The sequence below is a fragment of the Mugil cephalus genome, chromosome 13 (genome assembly GCF_022458985.1).
Source record: "Mugil cephalus isolate CIBA_MC_2020 chromosome 13, CIBA_Mcephalus_1.1, whole genome shotgun sequence".
Taxonomy (NCBI): Eukaryota; Metazoa; Chordata; class Actinopteri; order Mugiliformes; family Mugilidae; genus Mugil; species Mugil cephalus.
In genome coordinates this window covers 25,780,171-25,792,964 of record NC_061782.1, presented here as the reverse complement: position 1 = coordinate 25,792,964, position 12,794 = coordinate 25,780,171, and the positions used below count along the sequence as shown (strand labels likewise).

Here is a 12,794-nt window from a genome sequence, read left to right as displayed (position 1 = left end):
GGGAAATCAGGGCGTTCCAAAAATCCCAAAAGAAGAGGAAGAAGGGGGAAGCAAGAAACAACAACAGATTTTTTGACTGGCATTTTTAGCTTCAAAGTCCTACCTGATTATTGTTACTGACCTTATCCATCCCTTTATGACCACAGTGTACCTATATTCTGATGGCTACTTCCAGCACAATAATGTACAATGTCACAAACCTAAAATCTTCTTAAACTGCTTTCTTGTACATGACAATAAGTTCACTGTACTCAATTGGCCTGCACCATCAAGTCTCAGTTCTACAGAACCCCATTGGAATCTGGTGAAATGGTAGATTTACATCACTGACATGGGGCTGACAAATGAATCTATACCATGACAGTTCTGAAGATAAAAAAAGATTCGATCTGGTACTAGCAATGTGCACCTAATAAGCTGATGTGTGAGTGAAACCTGTAAAGCTGTACAGGTTTTATGAATAGTTCTCTAATATTTTTTAAGTCATTCATTCCTTTCTTCCCTATTTGTCAAACATCCATACTTGTTCATACTTCATGCCAGGGAAAGGAGCTAAAGTGCTAAAGCTCTAATACTGTGCATGTTGTTGCCTCCAACTTCCCTCATTTTTGTCTGTAGTTTAAGAATCAGTTGAGTTACACCCATCTTCCCTTAAAGTGATTACTTCAAAGTTGACATCACTGGTGTCTCAGCCCCCCTGGAAATGACTTATGTTAGCTTTTTAAAACAACGCCACAGTTAGTTTTCCACTTTGGGTGAAGCCTTTTTGTTTTCTTTTCTGACTAGTGTAAATAGGTTTCATTTCCCCCACCCCTCTCTGGCTTGAATCTGAGGCTGCCATCTGTTCTGCAAATAGTTTTCTCTCTCCCTCTCTCTCAGACTGTGGTCAGCAACATAAGAGCTCTGTTCTGTCACAAGGGTGATGGAGTAAGTGATGGTAATTTACTTGTTAGCTGGGGACAGGAAATAGATCAGTCCCACTGACGCCCTCGCCCCTTTTGATCAAGAGACTGAGGGCTGCTAAGGTTCTGCAATAGTTAAAAATGGTTCTCCTGTGTGGTTCTGGATCCAATGTGACAAGCAGAAACCAAGGCATAATGATTTTCTTTGTGCCCCTGCCTTAATGCAATACCTTAAAATACCAAAGAGAGGCAAAGAAAATTGCTCAGAGTTTTTGGGGTAAGTGTAACAGTCTGTTTAACCTTGCATGTGGCTGGGACAGATGTTCACTAAATTCAGAAGCAGGTAGCAATGGAAATATATGACATCGATATATGAGGTATTGAATTCCGCATTATATGAGTCACTGCTGGCCCTCAGAAGTCGGATTAGCTCTGATAAGACTGCTGTGAATCTATGGGCCTCACTAGCCCTCTGAGTCAGCGAGACACACATATTTCCACTGTCCAGAACTGATACTAAAGTAAGTCTATCAAGTTAGAGTAGGGCAATGAATGAACCACATGACTAATACAAAAAGACATTCTAACCACCACTGGTGATATTTTTTTCCTTTTTACTGTGGGTATATCCATTGTTTTTATAATCTGTAAGTGCCCCAGAAGATTTGTTGCATCCTTTTTGTCTGTGCTTTGTGCATGAATCCTGTGACAATTAAGTGCATATTTGGCTTAGTACAATGGCTCTGGATATCAACTAATAATAAACAGCATCGGTGCATATGGACGTTCATAATGAGAGCTCTGTGCAAATTTCTAAAATAATGAACAACAGGACAGATAATAAATAAATAATAACTTGATGTGTCCGTCTTAAATGAGAGAAAGGAGACAGCTTGTTCCATAATCTCCCCAGCCTGTCCATGGTTCTGTTGCAGCAATAGTGACTTGTCAGAGACAGCAGTCATATAAAATATTATACTCTATGTGCCTCAAATGATATTGGTGTTTATTTTTTATACAGAGCACAACACCAAGATCAGATCTCAACAAGTGCTGGCTGGGGATACATGTGGAGATGCATGCATGTGATCAGATTACCCTTACAGTCCCAGTTGCTTCTCTAACCACAATTAGATAACAGTGTGCTCAGTAATTGCTGAATTGTTAGGCCTAAGCCATGATGAATATGTTCACAAGGCCTAGGCTAAAGAATGATCCACTCTGTTGTGTTTTGTTATTATTAAATACAATATCATTAGAAGAATAAAACTGGTAACCAAAGCAAAAATCAGTTGGTACATTACCAAACAATTCATTAACATATGTTTTCAAAGGTTGTGGCATATAACCTCACAGGGAAGGAATTACCAAACATGAACAAAATGTCAGGCTAAACAGAAAAACTTGTTTAGTCTGATAATCTGATTAATTATAATCATGTGTCTCATGATTAATCACGTGTCTCCTTCCGTTTAAGAAAAAAAAATACTGTAATGTTATGTTATGCTAACCTGACTCCTCCAAAGCTAATACCTTGCTGAGAAGCACATCTATCTTTGCTTTACAAAAAGTCAAGCAGTTTGCTTTTCTTAAAAAAAATAATAAAGCAACTTAAATGAAACTGAGGAAAAGACAACATAGATAGTATCAATGAAAACCAGCTTCTCCAGCTGGCAATGAGTTTGACCAATGCAGGAGACTAGAACACAACCTCACTATCTACAGTGGGCTGTAAGTCTATTGTAGGATAACTAATTTAGAGAGCTTGCATCTGCAGAGGTGTTTAAGTGGGGGTAAGAGTGGGCAGCATCCAGACACAATACCCAGCGACTGTATTAATTGACTTGGCTTTTCCATTGCCCCATCAACTAGAATATCAGACACATTGCTCAACATTTACTGTGCCTTCCTTTTCACATTATAACACCTGTATTCAGCACACAGCACTGCAGTGTCAGTACTGAAGGACGTAATAATGAGCCGTGATGGGCTTGGCCATTGGGCAATCAGCAGCAAACTTCATGAGTTAGCAAGCTGCCAGGTGTTCTCCCAGCCAAGACAGACCAAGAAAAGATGTGCTTTAGGAGAGACAAAGAGAGAGTGAAGGGGAAACCGTCAGTCCCTTTGGATTGTTAAGTGTTCTTGGTAATTCGCTGTCCTAGATGTAAAAACACGTAATTCACTAAGGAAGAAAAACCATACTCTTCATACTTTGTATATTACTCAACCAGTTCCAGCAGGTGTTATCATATAGCCCTAACACTAACGCTAATGCTGACGCTAACCCTAGCCCTAACCCTAACCCTGAGCTGATTGTGCTCTAGTAATAATAAAGAGGATCACAAGATTAATATTACAAACAGAATGCTAAAACTGGATTACATCAGGGTGTGAGCAACTGCCCGAGGACACCAGGCACACACATTTGTTCTACTACCACAATATCCATCACATATCCAACCTGGTGCTGATTTAGGTCTGAATAAATGTTGAGTGGGATCTAAACTCATATCCATAATCTGTCACATTGTGTCATCATGTGTACTGCCAGATTTGTAGACCAGATAAACAAAAATGGAATTAATCTACTAAATCAACCTGGTCCACCTGTTATAAATATGGTTGTTTCTAGCAGAACACAGACAGCAGACTACTGTCACTACAACTGGAGGTTTCTAAGAGGCAGATATGAAGGACTGAGAGATAGAACAACAACAGCAGAATTGACTAACTAAAGAAAACAAGACCAAACATTCCTTCTAACTGAGTGGGATAATCAGTCATACTGTGGCAGGATAATACATCCAATTGCACCCCACAGCTTTTCTTCAACTAAATGAAGAGCAAAGAGGACCAAGGAGCGCTAGCTGTCATGAACTTGTATCTACAGTCACATGGCCTCAACCCAATAAATGTATAAGTAGCACTTGGAAATGAAGAAGTCATTCCTGACATCACAAGAAGTCTTTCAGAACATTAACAGTTTCACATGCTTCCAGAGAGCATTTTTATTTTCAACAAGCATTCGTTGTTTTGTGTCTCCTTGCAAGTTACTTGTGAAATAAATTTTGCCCTCCTGTCATGACAGTTTATCATGTTTGCTATTATTTATCAACTGAAGTTGACAAAACTCTGTGCCTTAAGAAAGAATGTGATGTTGATATGTTTTTAGATGGTACTGATACTTTAAAATGCCCTGATCAGTCCTGCTATTGGATCCTTGGATCCTTGATCTGTAATACCAACCAAGGCAGGTCCTGCTTTGTTATAGTAATAAAGATATTATCCAGCAATGTAGAAGGACTATGCCAGTTTTATTATTTAAGACATGATGCATTATTAAGCAGTCTGAAGTCCATACACCCCTATTTGCCCAAATATTGCGTGTTTCTTCCAGGAAAGTAAAGAGAGCAATTTTGAACTCACAAAGCTTTTTTGTTTGTGAAACAACCATTCTGTGTTTACTTTAGGTGGATTGGACAAGGCGCTATTATGGCCTGCAATTCAACAATCTGCCAACATTTGACTTCATCCAGTCCGGAGGAGTAAACGGAATGTTTTCTGATTATTTCTCCTGAACAGAATGAGATTTGTATAGCTGTGTCACACATGCTGTGAACTGCCAAAAAAAAAAAAAAAAAAGCAAATACAAACTGTCCAACTTACATTTTCTTATTCACTGAGGCCAGGGAAGAACACTAGCAACATTCCTGATTGACAGCCATTATTAACACAGAGAAACAACTTTGATTTCAGCACTAAACACAAGGTATGCCACAGACAGACAAAAAATAGCCTAAAATCTGTTATTAGTGTATTTTGTGTGTTCTTCAAAGCAGATATATGGTTGAAACACTGGACAGGATGGAATCTCCCTCTCTTTTAGGTTTCCCGTGTTCTTCAACATCAAAGGAAAGCCGCCACGATTAGGTTCGGTGAAGATGAGGGGGTAGATGTAAAAACATGAAAGAACACTTTATGCATGGTTACTTATGGTTCTGTGGCCAGAGTTACAATAAAATCAGGTCATTCATAAAGTGACTTGTTTGTAATGAATAAGTAGAGGAATCTGTTTGAAGTTACCCTAATTTCAGTGGAGTCAATTAAACTGTTTAACAATTTGAAATGAAGGAACATGAACAGTATTGCACAACACACCTGATGCAAAATATTATGTTGTAAAGAATGCTGGAATATAAACTTTCATCACCGTACATCAGCGTCTTGCTTGGTTCAAAAATGAGCCAAGATAGTGACCAGGAAAATCTAAGGGTGCTTTGATACTTCTATTCCAATTCAGAGAGCAATTCCTACAGTACTGTTACAGTGTTAAATTCAGCCTTGATTCAGTTCATGTGAGCAAATGCAATCGGGCTGAGAACACCCTCTCTACGCAGGCTCAGCTTGGTTAATTTTATTCTGGACCAGATTGTGATTGCTGTGTTCACACCAGCTCAGACGAACCAACCTGAGGGAGAAACACTAAGGCCCAAAAGTACCCAAATACTGTTCATTTAATATCTGTTTTCTGCCTTTCAGCAAACATAGACTGATGGTTCATGAGTTATCTGCCAAGTATATCTTGAGCATGGCCTTTTCAAACCAAACATGACTTGTCATGTGAATCTGTGTAACACACCATCTGGTACGTCGGGTTAGAAACGATTAGAATTTATTTTCTTAAAATTTGTCTTATTTTTATTTTATTGCCATGGTCATTTAAGCTGTGTTTAAATGTTTCAGAAACACAAACATCTTAACTCAAAGTACACTTCCCAGCTATTTATGGATATTTCAACTTGATGAAACAGCAGAACAAAAGAGAGGGCTTGATCCATTTTTCACTGTTTATCTAGGTATGGGTCACTCTTGTGAGAGGCTCATTGAGGCATACAACAGCTCTGTGAGTCTTGTATCCATTCGTCATGTTTTCCTTGAAGAAACTCCACTGAACACCCACATTGTTAAGATGAAGAAAAACAACACTGATTCTCTCTACAACAGTTATTTGACTACAAGTGTTATTTCAACAAGGATGGTCAAATTTTTGCAGATGAAATGGAGCATATGTCAAGTTTTCCATTTCTTCTACATGTAAAACTGTTCCCTTAAGATGGTAGTGCATTCATATCAGAGCAGGACAATTACTCAGAATAACAGGACCAAGAAGTAGGCTTGGCCTTCCTTGACTATGGCAAAGATCACTGACTATATAATGATAAACCCTTGTTCATTGCTATTTCCTTTATTGCTTTCCCCAATTTTGTGCTGTACACAGGTATATTTCAGAAAGTAAATGACACAATAAGACATAATATTCTGATTTAGAATAAGACATTTAAAAATGCCTCCAAATCACCTAAAAAGTGTATGGGTGGATGGAACATGGTTTGTGCCTTAGGGTTAGGCTTTGGCAGACACCCAGTGTTTATGCATAGAAAGAAGTTTAGTGTTGGCTTACGCTTTGTGCACCGCTGTGATCCTTGAGCTTTACTCCATCCATGGCAGCAGTGCCCTCCACAGACATTCACCCTGCAAACCAAAAACAAAGGCAGATGAAGTCAACAGATACACACATACAGACCTGGTTGATCTGACAGTCTTTTACCTTTGGAGAGATATATTCCAGATAGACTGTAGCCCTTTGTACATCTGACAGGACGAAGTCTATTTTGTTTGGCTGTTAATGGTCTTTAGTTCAGATATTTAATGTGATAGATAGATTTATAAAAATAAATAATGTGAAAGTTTAGGTTTTTGTTCACCTGTCTCTCCCCCATGTCCTGAACTCACCACTGAGTTCAGGGGATTTCAGATGAATCACATCAGCAACTAGGTGAGCCACCATATTTATCACTTGCTGACTAACAACTGACTAAGATGAGACCGTGTTTCCCCTACCACTATATTATTATTTTTTTCTGTACTGATGACTCCTGAATACAGCCTTCTCCTAGGATGAGGGTAACCCTGATTGCTTTTACACGGTCGTAAAGGTGGCCCCAGATCGAAGCACATGTGCGTGGTCATACATTAGGATAAAGCACACGTCGCACACAGCAGACTGATATGGATAAAAGGAACAGACATTGGTAGAAGTAATAAGTAAGTAAGTAAGTAAGTATTAAAGGTAGATGGGTATATAGTGTGCTACTTAAACACTTATTATAAGAACCCTAACCCATAACTCTAACAGGAGGTAGGGGACAGAAAATTATGTTACAGGTGAGAGTATTTGATCTAAGCTTGTAATTTGATCAGATTGCTTCTGAACAACTGGGTCCTGGCCATAATGAAATTACTTTCCACCTGCCCATTTTTCCCACATTCACATGCTGACTACAAGAATTAACTGTTCACTTGTTGATTAATATGATCCAATTCTTTGACAGTAACAGCAAAACGATCAAACTCATCCATTTCTATGAGAGGACATAACATACTCAAACAAAAACAAAAACAAGTGAGAGAAGAAGTAACTGAGTATCCTGTGACAATCCAATGTTCTGCTGGGAAACCTTTGGAGCTGGCATCATTCATATGGATGTTATTTAGACATGTAGCACCTAGCTAGACCAGACCAGACACCTCCACCCCATAGCAATGACCCTCCTTGATGGCAGCAGCCATCCCCAGCAGGATACAGCCTGACACAGACACACACAAATGGTTTAGAAACAACTAAAAAACATTAAAAACAGCACAAGGTGTTGACCTGGCCTCCAAATTCACTAGATCCCAAACTGATCAAGTATGATCTGTGGAATGATCCACAGAGGCCCCTCCCCTCATCTCACAGGACTCATAGACCCCCACTAACAACATTCTGTTACCAGACACCACAGGACACCCTCAGAAGGCACAAGAGAGACCTATACAACATTAGGAAGGTCATAAGTAACTTTTGACCCATAAGGAGTCAAAAGTTCCCCAGTGTGCTACATGACATACAAACTCTTGGCACAGCTTTGTCCATAAGTGAATATAAAAATGCGCTCAGTTGCTTCCATTCCCTCTCTCTATTATTGTCTATCTCCATTTTTTTCCCTTTTCGCGCTGTCTTTGTCTCTCTTAGCTGCCTTTCTTTTAATCCATGTTGGAATGCAATCAGATGTAACACAAGAATATAAAACAAATTGGAGCATGAAAGATTAAAATCAGCTCCCGCATGTGTCATGTAAAGTAACTACAGCACAAAACATAAAAACTGGTTAGAGATAAACAATATGCATGCACACATACTCCACTGCCCGATCCTGAGGAATCCTTGTACCCTGCTAATGACTCTAATTTTTTGCTGCCAGTGGCTTCGCTGAAAGGGATAGAAATTCATAATACTTTATTCACTAATCACACATGAAAACAGTCTGCCAGGCAACAGACTGACGCTGAGGCCAGACTGCTGGACCACACACAGTCTGGTGACCTTGTGTAATTCTACTGACTGTTTCTCTTCTTGTTACTCAGACTGACACTGTGCACATGAGGAAATGGAACTGTTCCCACTTGCTCAACCAATCAAATGAGGACACAACTGACCTACTATAATGGTTATTATTATAATGTTGTTACTATACTAAATTACTTTGTTGAATACACTTAGACTACACTGTAGCAATAATTAATTCACATTCTACTAGAATGACTTGGTCTAGCCAGGCCAACAGAACACTGCAGGTGTTGGCCTGGATGTGTCTTTGACTCAGTACTTCCAGCTGCTATCCAGGGAACCAGGATCTATTAATTTAGTTCTAAGACAAACACATCATCTCTTTACGGACTCACACATAGTTTGACTATCACACTGTGAGTGCAAACTCTCAAATCAGCACTGACAACTCACTACAACTCCAGTGTCAGAGAGAAAGGTCCAATAATAGACGTTTGTAAACTTTTGTACTAAAAGAGAGATTTTATATACTTTTAAAAGAGAGTAAAAAATGACAGTCACAAAAGAAACTGTACTTTAGTGAGAGGCATCTGAGGGGAGTTATTTTTTTCCCAAGATCTTACAAGAGCAACCATCGTTTTTTCTGTCACTCAGTTCACTAAGGACTCTTTCAGCCATTGCCACAACACAGAGCTCTGAAGTTTAATATGGTGGTGAAAGGTTTTGCACGAAAACTGTGTAGGAGGAAATGCTTTAATTCCAGCAGCGTTCCACCTAAGGAAGACCTACTCAGTCTTTGAAAATAGTTGTTTAAGGTCTTGATTGGCTTTAGGCAGAACTGTTAAAAGTTTGAGGAAACACCCCCGATGATGTCATCAGCAGTATCTGGACATGAGCTTCAAGAAAAGCCTGTGGTACAAATTGGGGATGTGAAATTTGAAGTCGTTTTATGGGCAAGGTAGTATACATTCTACCATTTTGCCTATACTGGACAGAGCAATATAGAGGAAGACTACTACTACTTGCATACTAACTACTTGTAGTTAGTATGCATTTTAAGTAAGCATATGACCATTTTTTATATACCTTATTAAAATAAAATGCATTTCCTTTAAACTGTTGTAAAAATATTCGTGTTTTCTATTTGATATCACACAGTTATGTCCATGCCTCAGAACACGTCTACAAAGCCACTCCCCAGCACGATACAATAAGAAAATGATGGTTAAAGAAATTCATTTTATCAGGTTAATTAGACCTAGCCCAAATGAACCCAGAAAATTGAGAAAGGAGCAGCTCCAACATCAGCTGCAGGAAACTATTGTCATATAAGCACCAATGACTTGCCACAGTAGTAAAGCATGAGAGTAAACAGTCAAAGGAATAAGTTGATGTTTATCCAGCTGCTTCAATTTCAGGCTTCTGATGACTCAGTGTCACAGCCAAATAGGAGACTTAAATAAAATATTGTTCATTTTATTAGTGACACAGCAGGAAAGGCACGGGTGTAATTAATAAACTTCATGATGACTTTATGAGTGTCAACAAGCAAGAATGCACAATACCAAAGGCCTCACCTGAATGGAATGCAATCACTGGTCATTTTAGGGCCTGCCAATTACATCTTTTAGCCCAGATGCTAGATGAACATATGAGCCCACTAATCTTTTGTGGTGGAAAGTTAGTCTGGAACCCCTCAGTTGGCAAGAGATTTTGTTCCAGCAAAGATCTGCCAGGCCAATCAAACCATTTAGAGGGGCTGTAGGAAACACTCCCCATAATGAAATCCAAATGGCATGTTACCAAACTCATATTCTGATAACAACTGAGTCAAGCTACACCCAGCTATACATCTGTGTTTTTGCTGCTATAGGAGCAAGTGAAATGACTTCTGTTTTTAGACTCTAAATACTGTGAAATCAAGAAGTCAAAATATTTGCTGTGTGGCAAACATTATATTTCCAAAACAACGTTTTATGTTGAACTTGAGTTATTTAAATTTATGATTCTGTGAGTAGAGTCTCAAAGGTTTTAGAGTAATCTCCTCTGATGAAAAACACTGTGGATGTTTGCAATGCTGCTTAGTAACTAAAGCTACTAAGTTATTATTATTATTATTATTATGCATTTGTTTATCTATGTTCTATTTTATTGAATTAAAAATCTATACAAACTGTCACTGCACTCAAGGACAGACCTCCAAAACCTTTAGATATGTGATAAAAATTCAAACATAGTGGAAAAGAAGGAATTACTTTGGTTAACATGGGATTTAAAAATGAACTGTAGGCATGGACATAGACTAAGCTTTCAAATGAAATACACTGAAACGCTGTGTTCTAATTAAAAAAAAATAAGAATACATCAAACCTTACATGAATGATGGGCAAAGAGGTGTAATAATAATAATAATGATCTGAGCCATTTCTCCTACATCTTGTCAGCATTTGTACATTTCCTTTATTATTTTGTTTTTATTAATTTTCTTTATTATTTATATTTCCAAACCTCTGTAGTGGTATCATGGTCTAAAACTGAGGTTACTACATACTAAAGGAAATGGTAAGAATTGTAAAACAGTCAACCCTTCTTCTGCACTAACAGGTGCAACAAAGTAACAAGAGGGGCCTACAGCTGTGTGAGTATGCCAGGGGGCAGGTTACAGGGCCTTCAGAGCTTGGAATAACACTGTACAGCAATAATTAATTCACATTCTACTAGAATGACTTGGTCTAGCTGGGCCAACAGAACACTGCAGGAGTTAAGATAAGAGATGAGCCAAGACCCAAAGACTGCCTGGATGTGTCTTTGACTCAGTACTTCCAGCTGCTATCCAGGGAACCAGGATCTATTAATTTAGTTCTAAGACAAACCCATCATCTCTTTCAGGACTCACACATAGTTTGACTATCACACTGTGAGTGCAAACTCTCAAATCAGCACTGACAACTCACTACAACTCCAGTGTCAGAGAGAAAGGTCCAATAATAGACGCCTGCGCCCTAGTGCACTAAAGAAGAGACTTTTTAACTGCAAAATTTAACAACGTCTTTGCATTTGAGAGGAGGTTGCGGTAGTCGTCGCATGTTGTAGTTTTTCCTAATTCGTCTGGTTTATGAAAAAAAATCTGTCATGAAGTCATTAAATACGTTTTTCATTTTGCCACTAGCCAACATTCCTGCTTGCTGACACTGATCCAGAGTCTCTTACCCGGACAGCTTCATGAGCTGCTTCTGCTGGCTCTGCTCCTGTCCGCTCTGCCGCACGACCTGCTGCTGTTGTGGTTGTTGTGGTTGTTGTTGCTGACTGAACTGCGGGGCCGACGCCGCCTGACTCCCCATCCTTCGTGTCCGGACCTGGCCGCCAAAGTTTGCGGTGAGCTCCACGTTGTATGAGTGCGGCTGCCCCGCCGGCCCATGACGCGTCGAGATGGAGCTGACTCGAACTCCGCCGCCGTCAGCTCCGGCAGACCCAGACCCCGGCCCGTGCCCCGGTCCCGACCCAGGCTGGAGCACGTACAGCCTCCTGAATCCGCTCCGGCTCTGCTGTCTCTCAACTGACACACAAACCGGGGAGAGCAATAAACTGAAGGAAAGTAAGAGGCCCCATCTAATACACGCCATATCTACACGGAATTCAAAGTCAGAAGAAGTTTGCTGGCGAGTGGAAAAAAGGTCTGTGGACAACTCCTTTCAGTTCTCACGGGTAAGAAAAAGTAGTGTACTCCTGAACATATTCCTGTTGGTAGCGACTCCAACTCGATGTCGCAAAACACTAAATAATCTAACCTTGCCAGAGAAAAACGTTGGCTTCACTGTGAAAAGTTTCAAAACCATGCACCGTAAAAAATATATATATATTTCCCAGGCATATAAATGCTTTCTCCCCGTTTTCCGTCTGCGTCTCGAGTGTGCTGCGGCTTCCTCTGGGCAGTATTTGACTTGGTCACAGTCAGAAGAGAAGAGCCTGAGAACTCCGGGAAAGTTTCGCCGCTGGAGGTGAACACTGTCAGCGCAGCGGCGAGACTCGAGCAGCCAGCCTCCAGACGTGACGTCAGGGGGGGGGAGCCTACACGCCAACCCCAAGAACGTTCGCTGAGAGGTTCTTGGGGCCCAAGGGTGTCAGGGGAGCCTAACTGAAACCAACACCCACATACACTCACCGATGACCCATCTCACACATACCACGCGCTCACATTCCCCAAGCAGGCCTCTGAAAGATGATACTCACTTCCAGCTCCAATGAGCAGACTAACCTCCAAAATATAGAAGTAGCCTGGCTATAGCCGAGTCTCCACTCAGCAGGTGGCACTGATGGAGACCATCGCAGTAAATGTTAGTACTAGTGTAGTCTGGAAAAGTTCATGCATCCTTTTTTTCCTGGTTTGTTATTCATTGTTATCAGGTCATCCAATTGATTCAAAATGCTTCAAGAAGCAAGAGCAAAAGAGAACAATCAAGATCAAGAAACTTCATTAGTATTTTAAAGGAAACTGTACTGTT

At 40.0% G+C, this 12,794-nt stretch overlaps 1 protein-coding gene across 5 annotated transcripts in view; it reads right to left on the bottom strand.

Moving 5' to 3' along the window:
- ltbp1 (latent transforming growth factor beta binding protein 1) overlaps window positions 1-12,686 on the bottom strand; it is a 115,211-nt gene extending 102,525 nt beyond the window's left edge. For 2 of the 5 annotated variants that reach the window (XM_047602729.1, XM_047602732.1), the window contains exons 1-2: window positions 11,503-12,679; window positions 6,364-6,434 (exon numbers count right to left, since the gene is read on the bottom strand). In XM_047602729.1, coding sequence (XP_047458685.1) covers window positions 6,364-6,434; window positions 11,503-11,915 — 484 coding nt within the window. In that variant the 5' untranslated portion in view covers window positions 11,916-12,679. Of the gene's footprint in view, window positions 1-6,363; window positions 6,435-11,502 lie in introns of all 5 variants that reach the window. The other 3 variants (XM_047602733.1, XM_047602730.1, XM_047602731.1) reach the window with 3 other exon arrangements.
- Window positions 12,687-12,794: the final 108 nt, after the last annotated feature.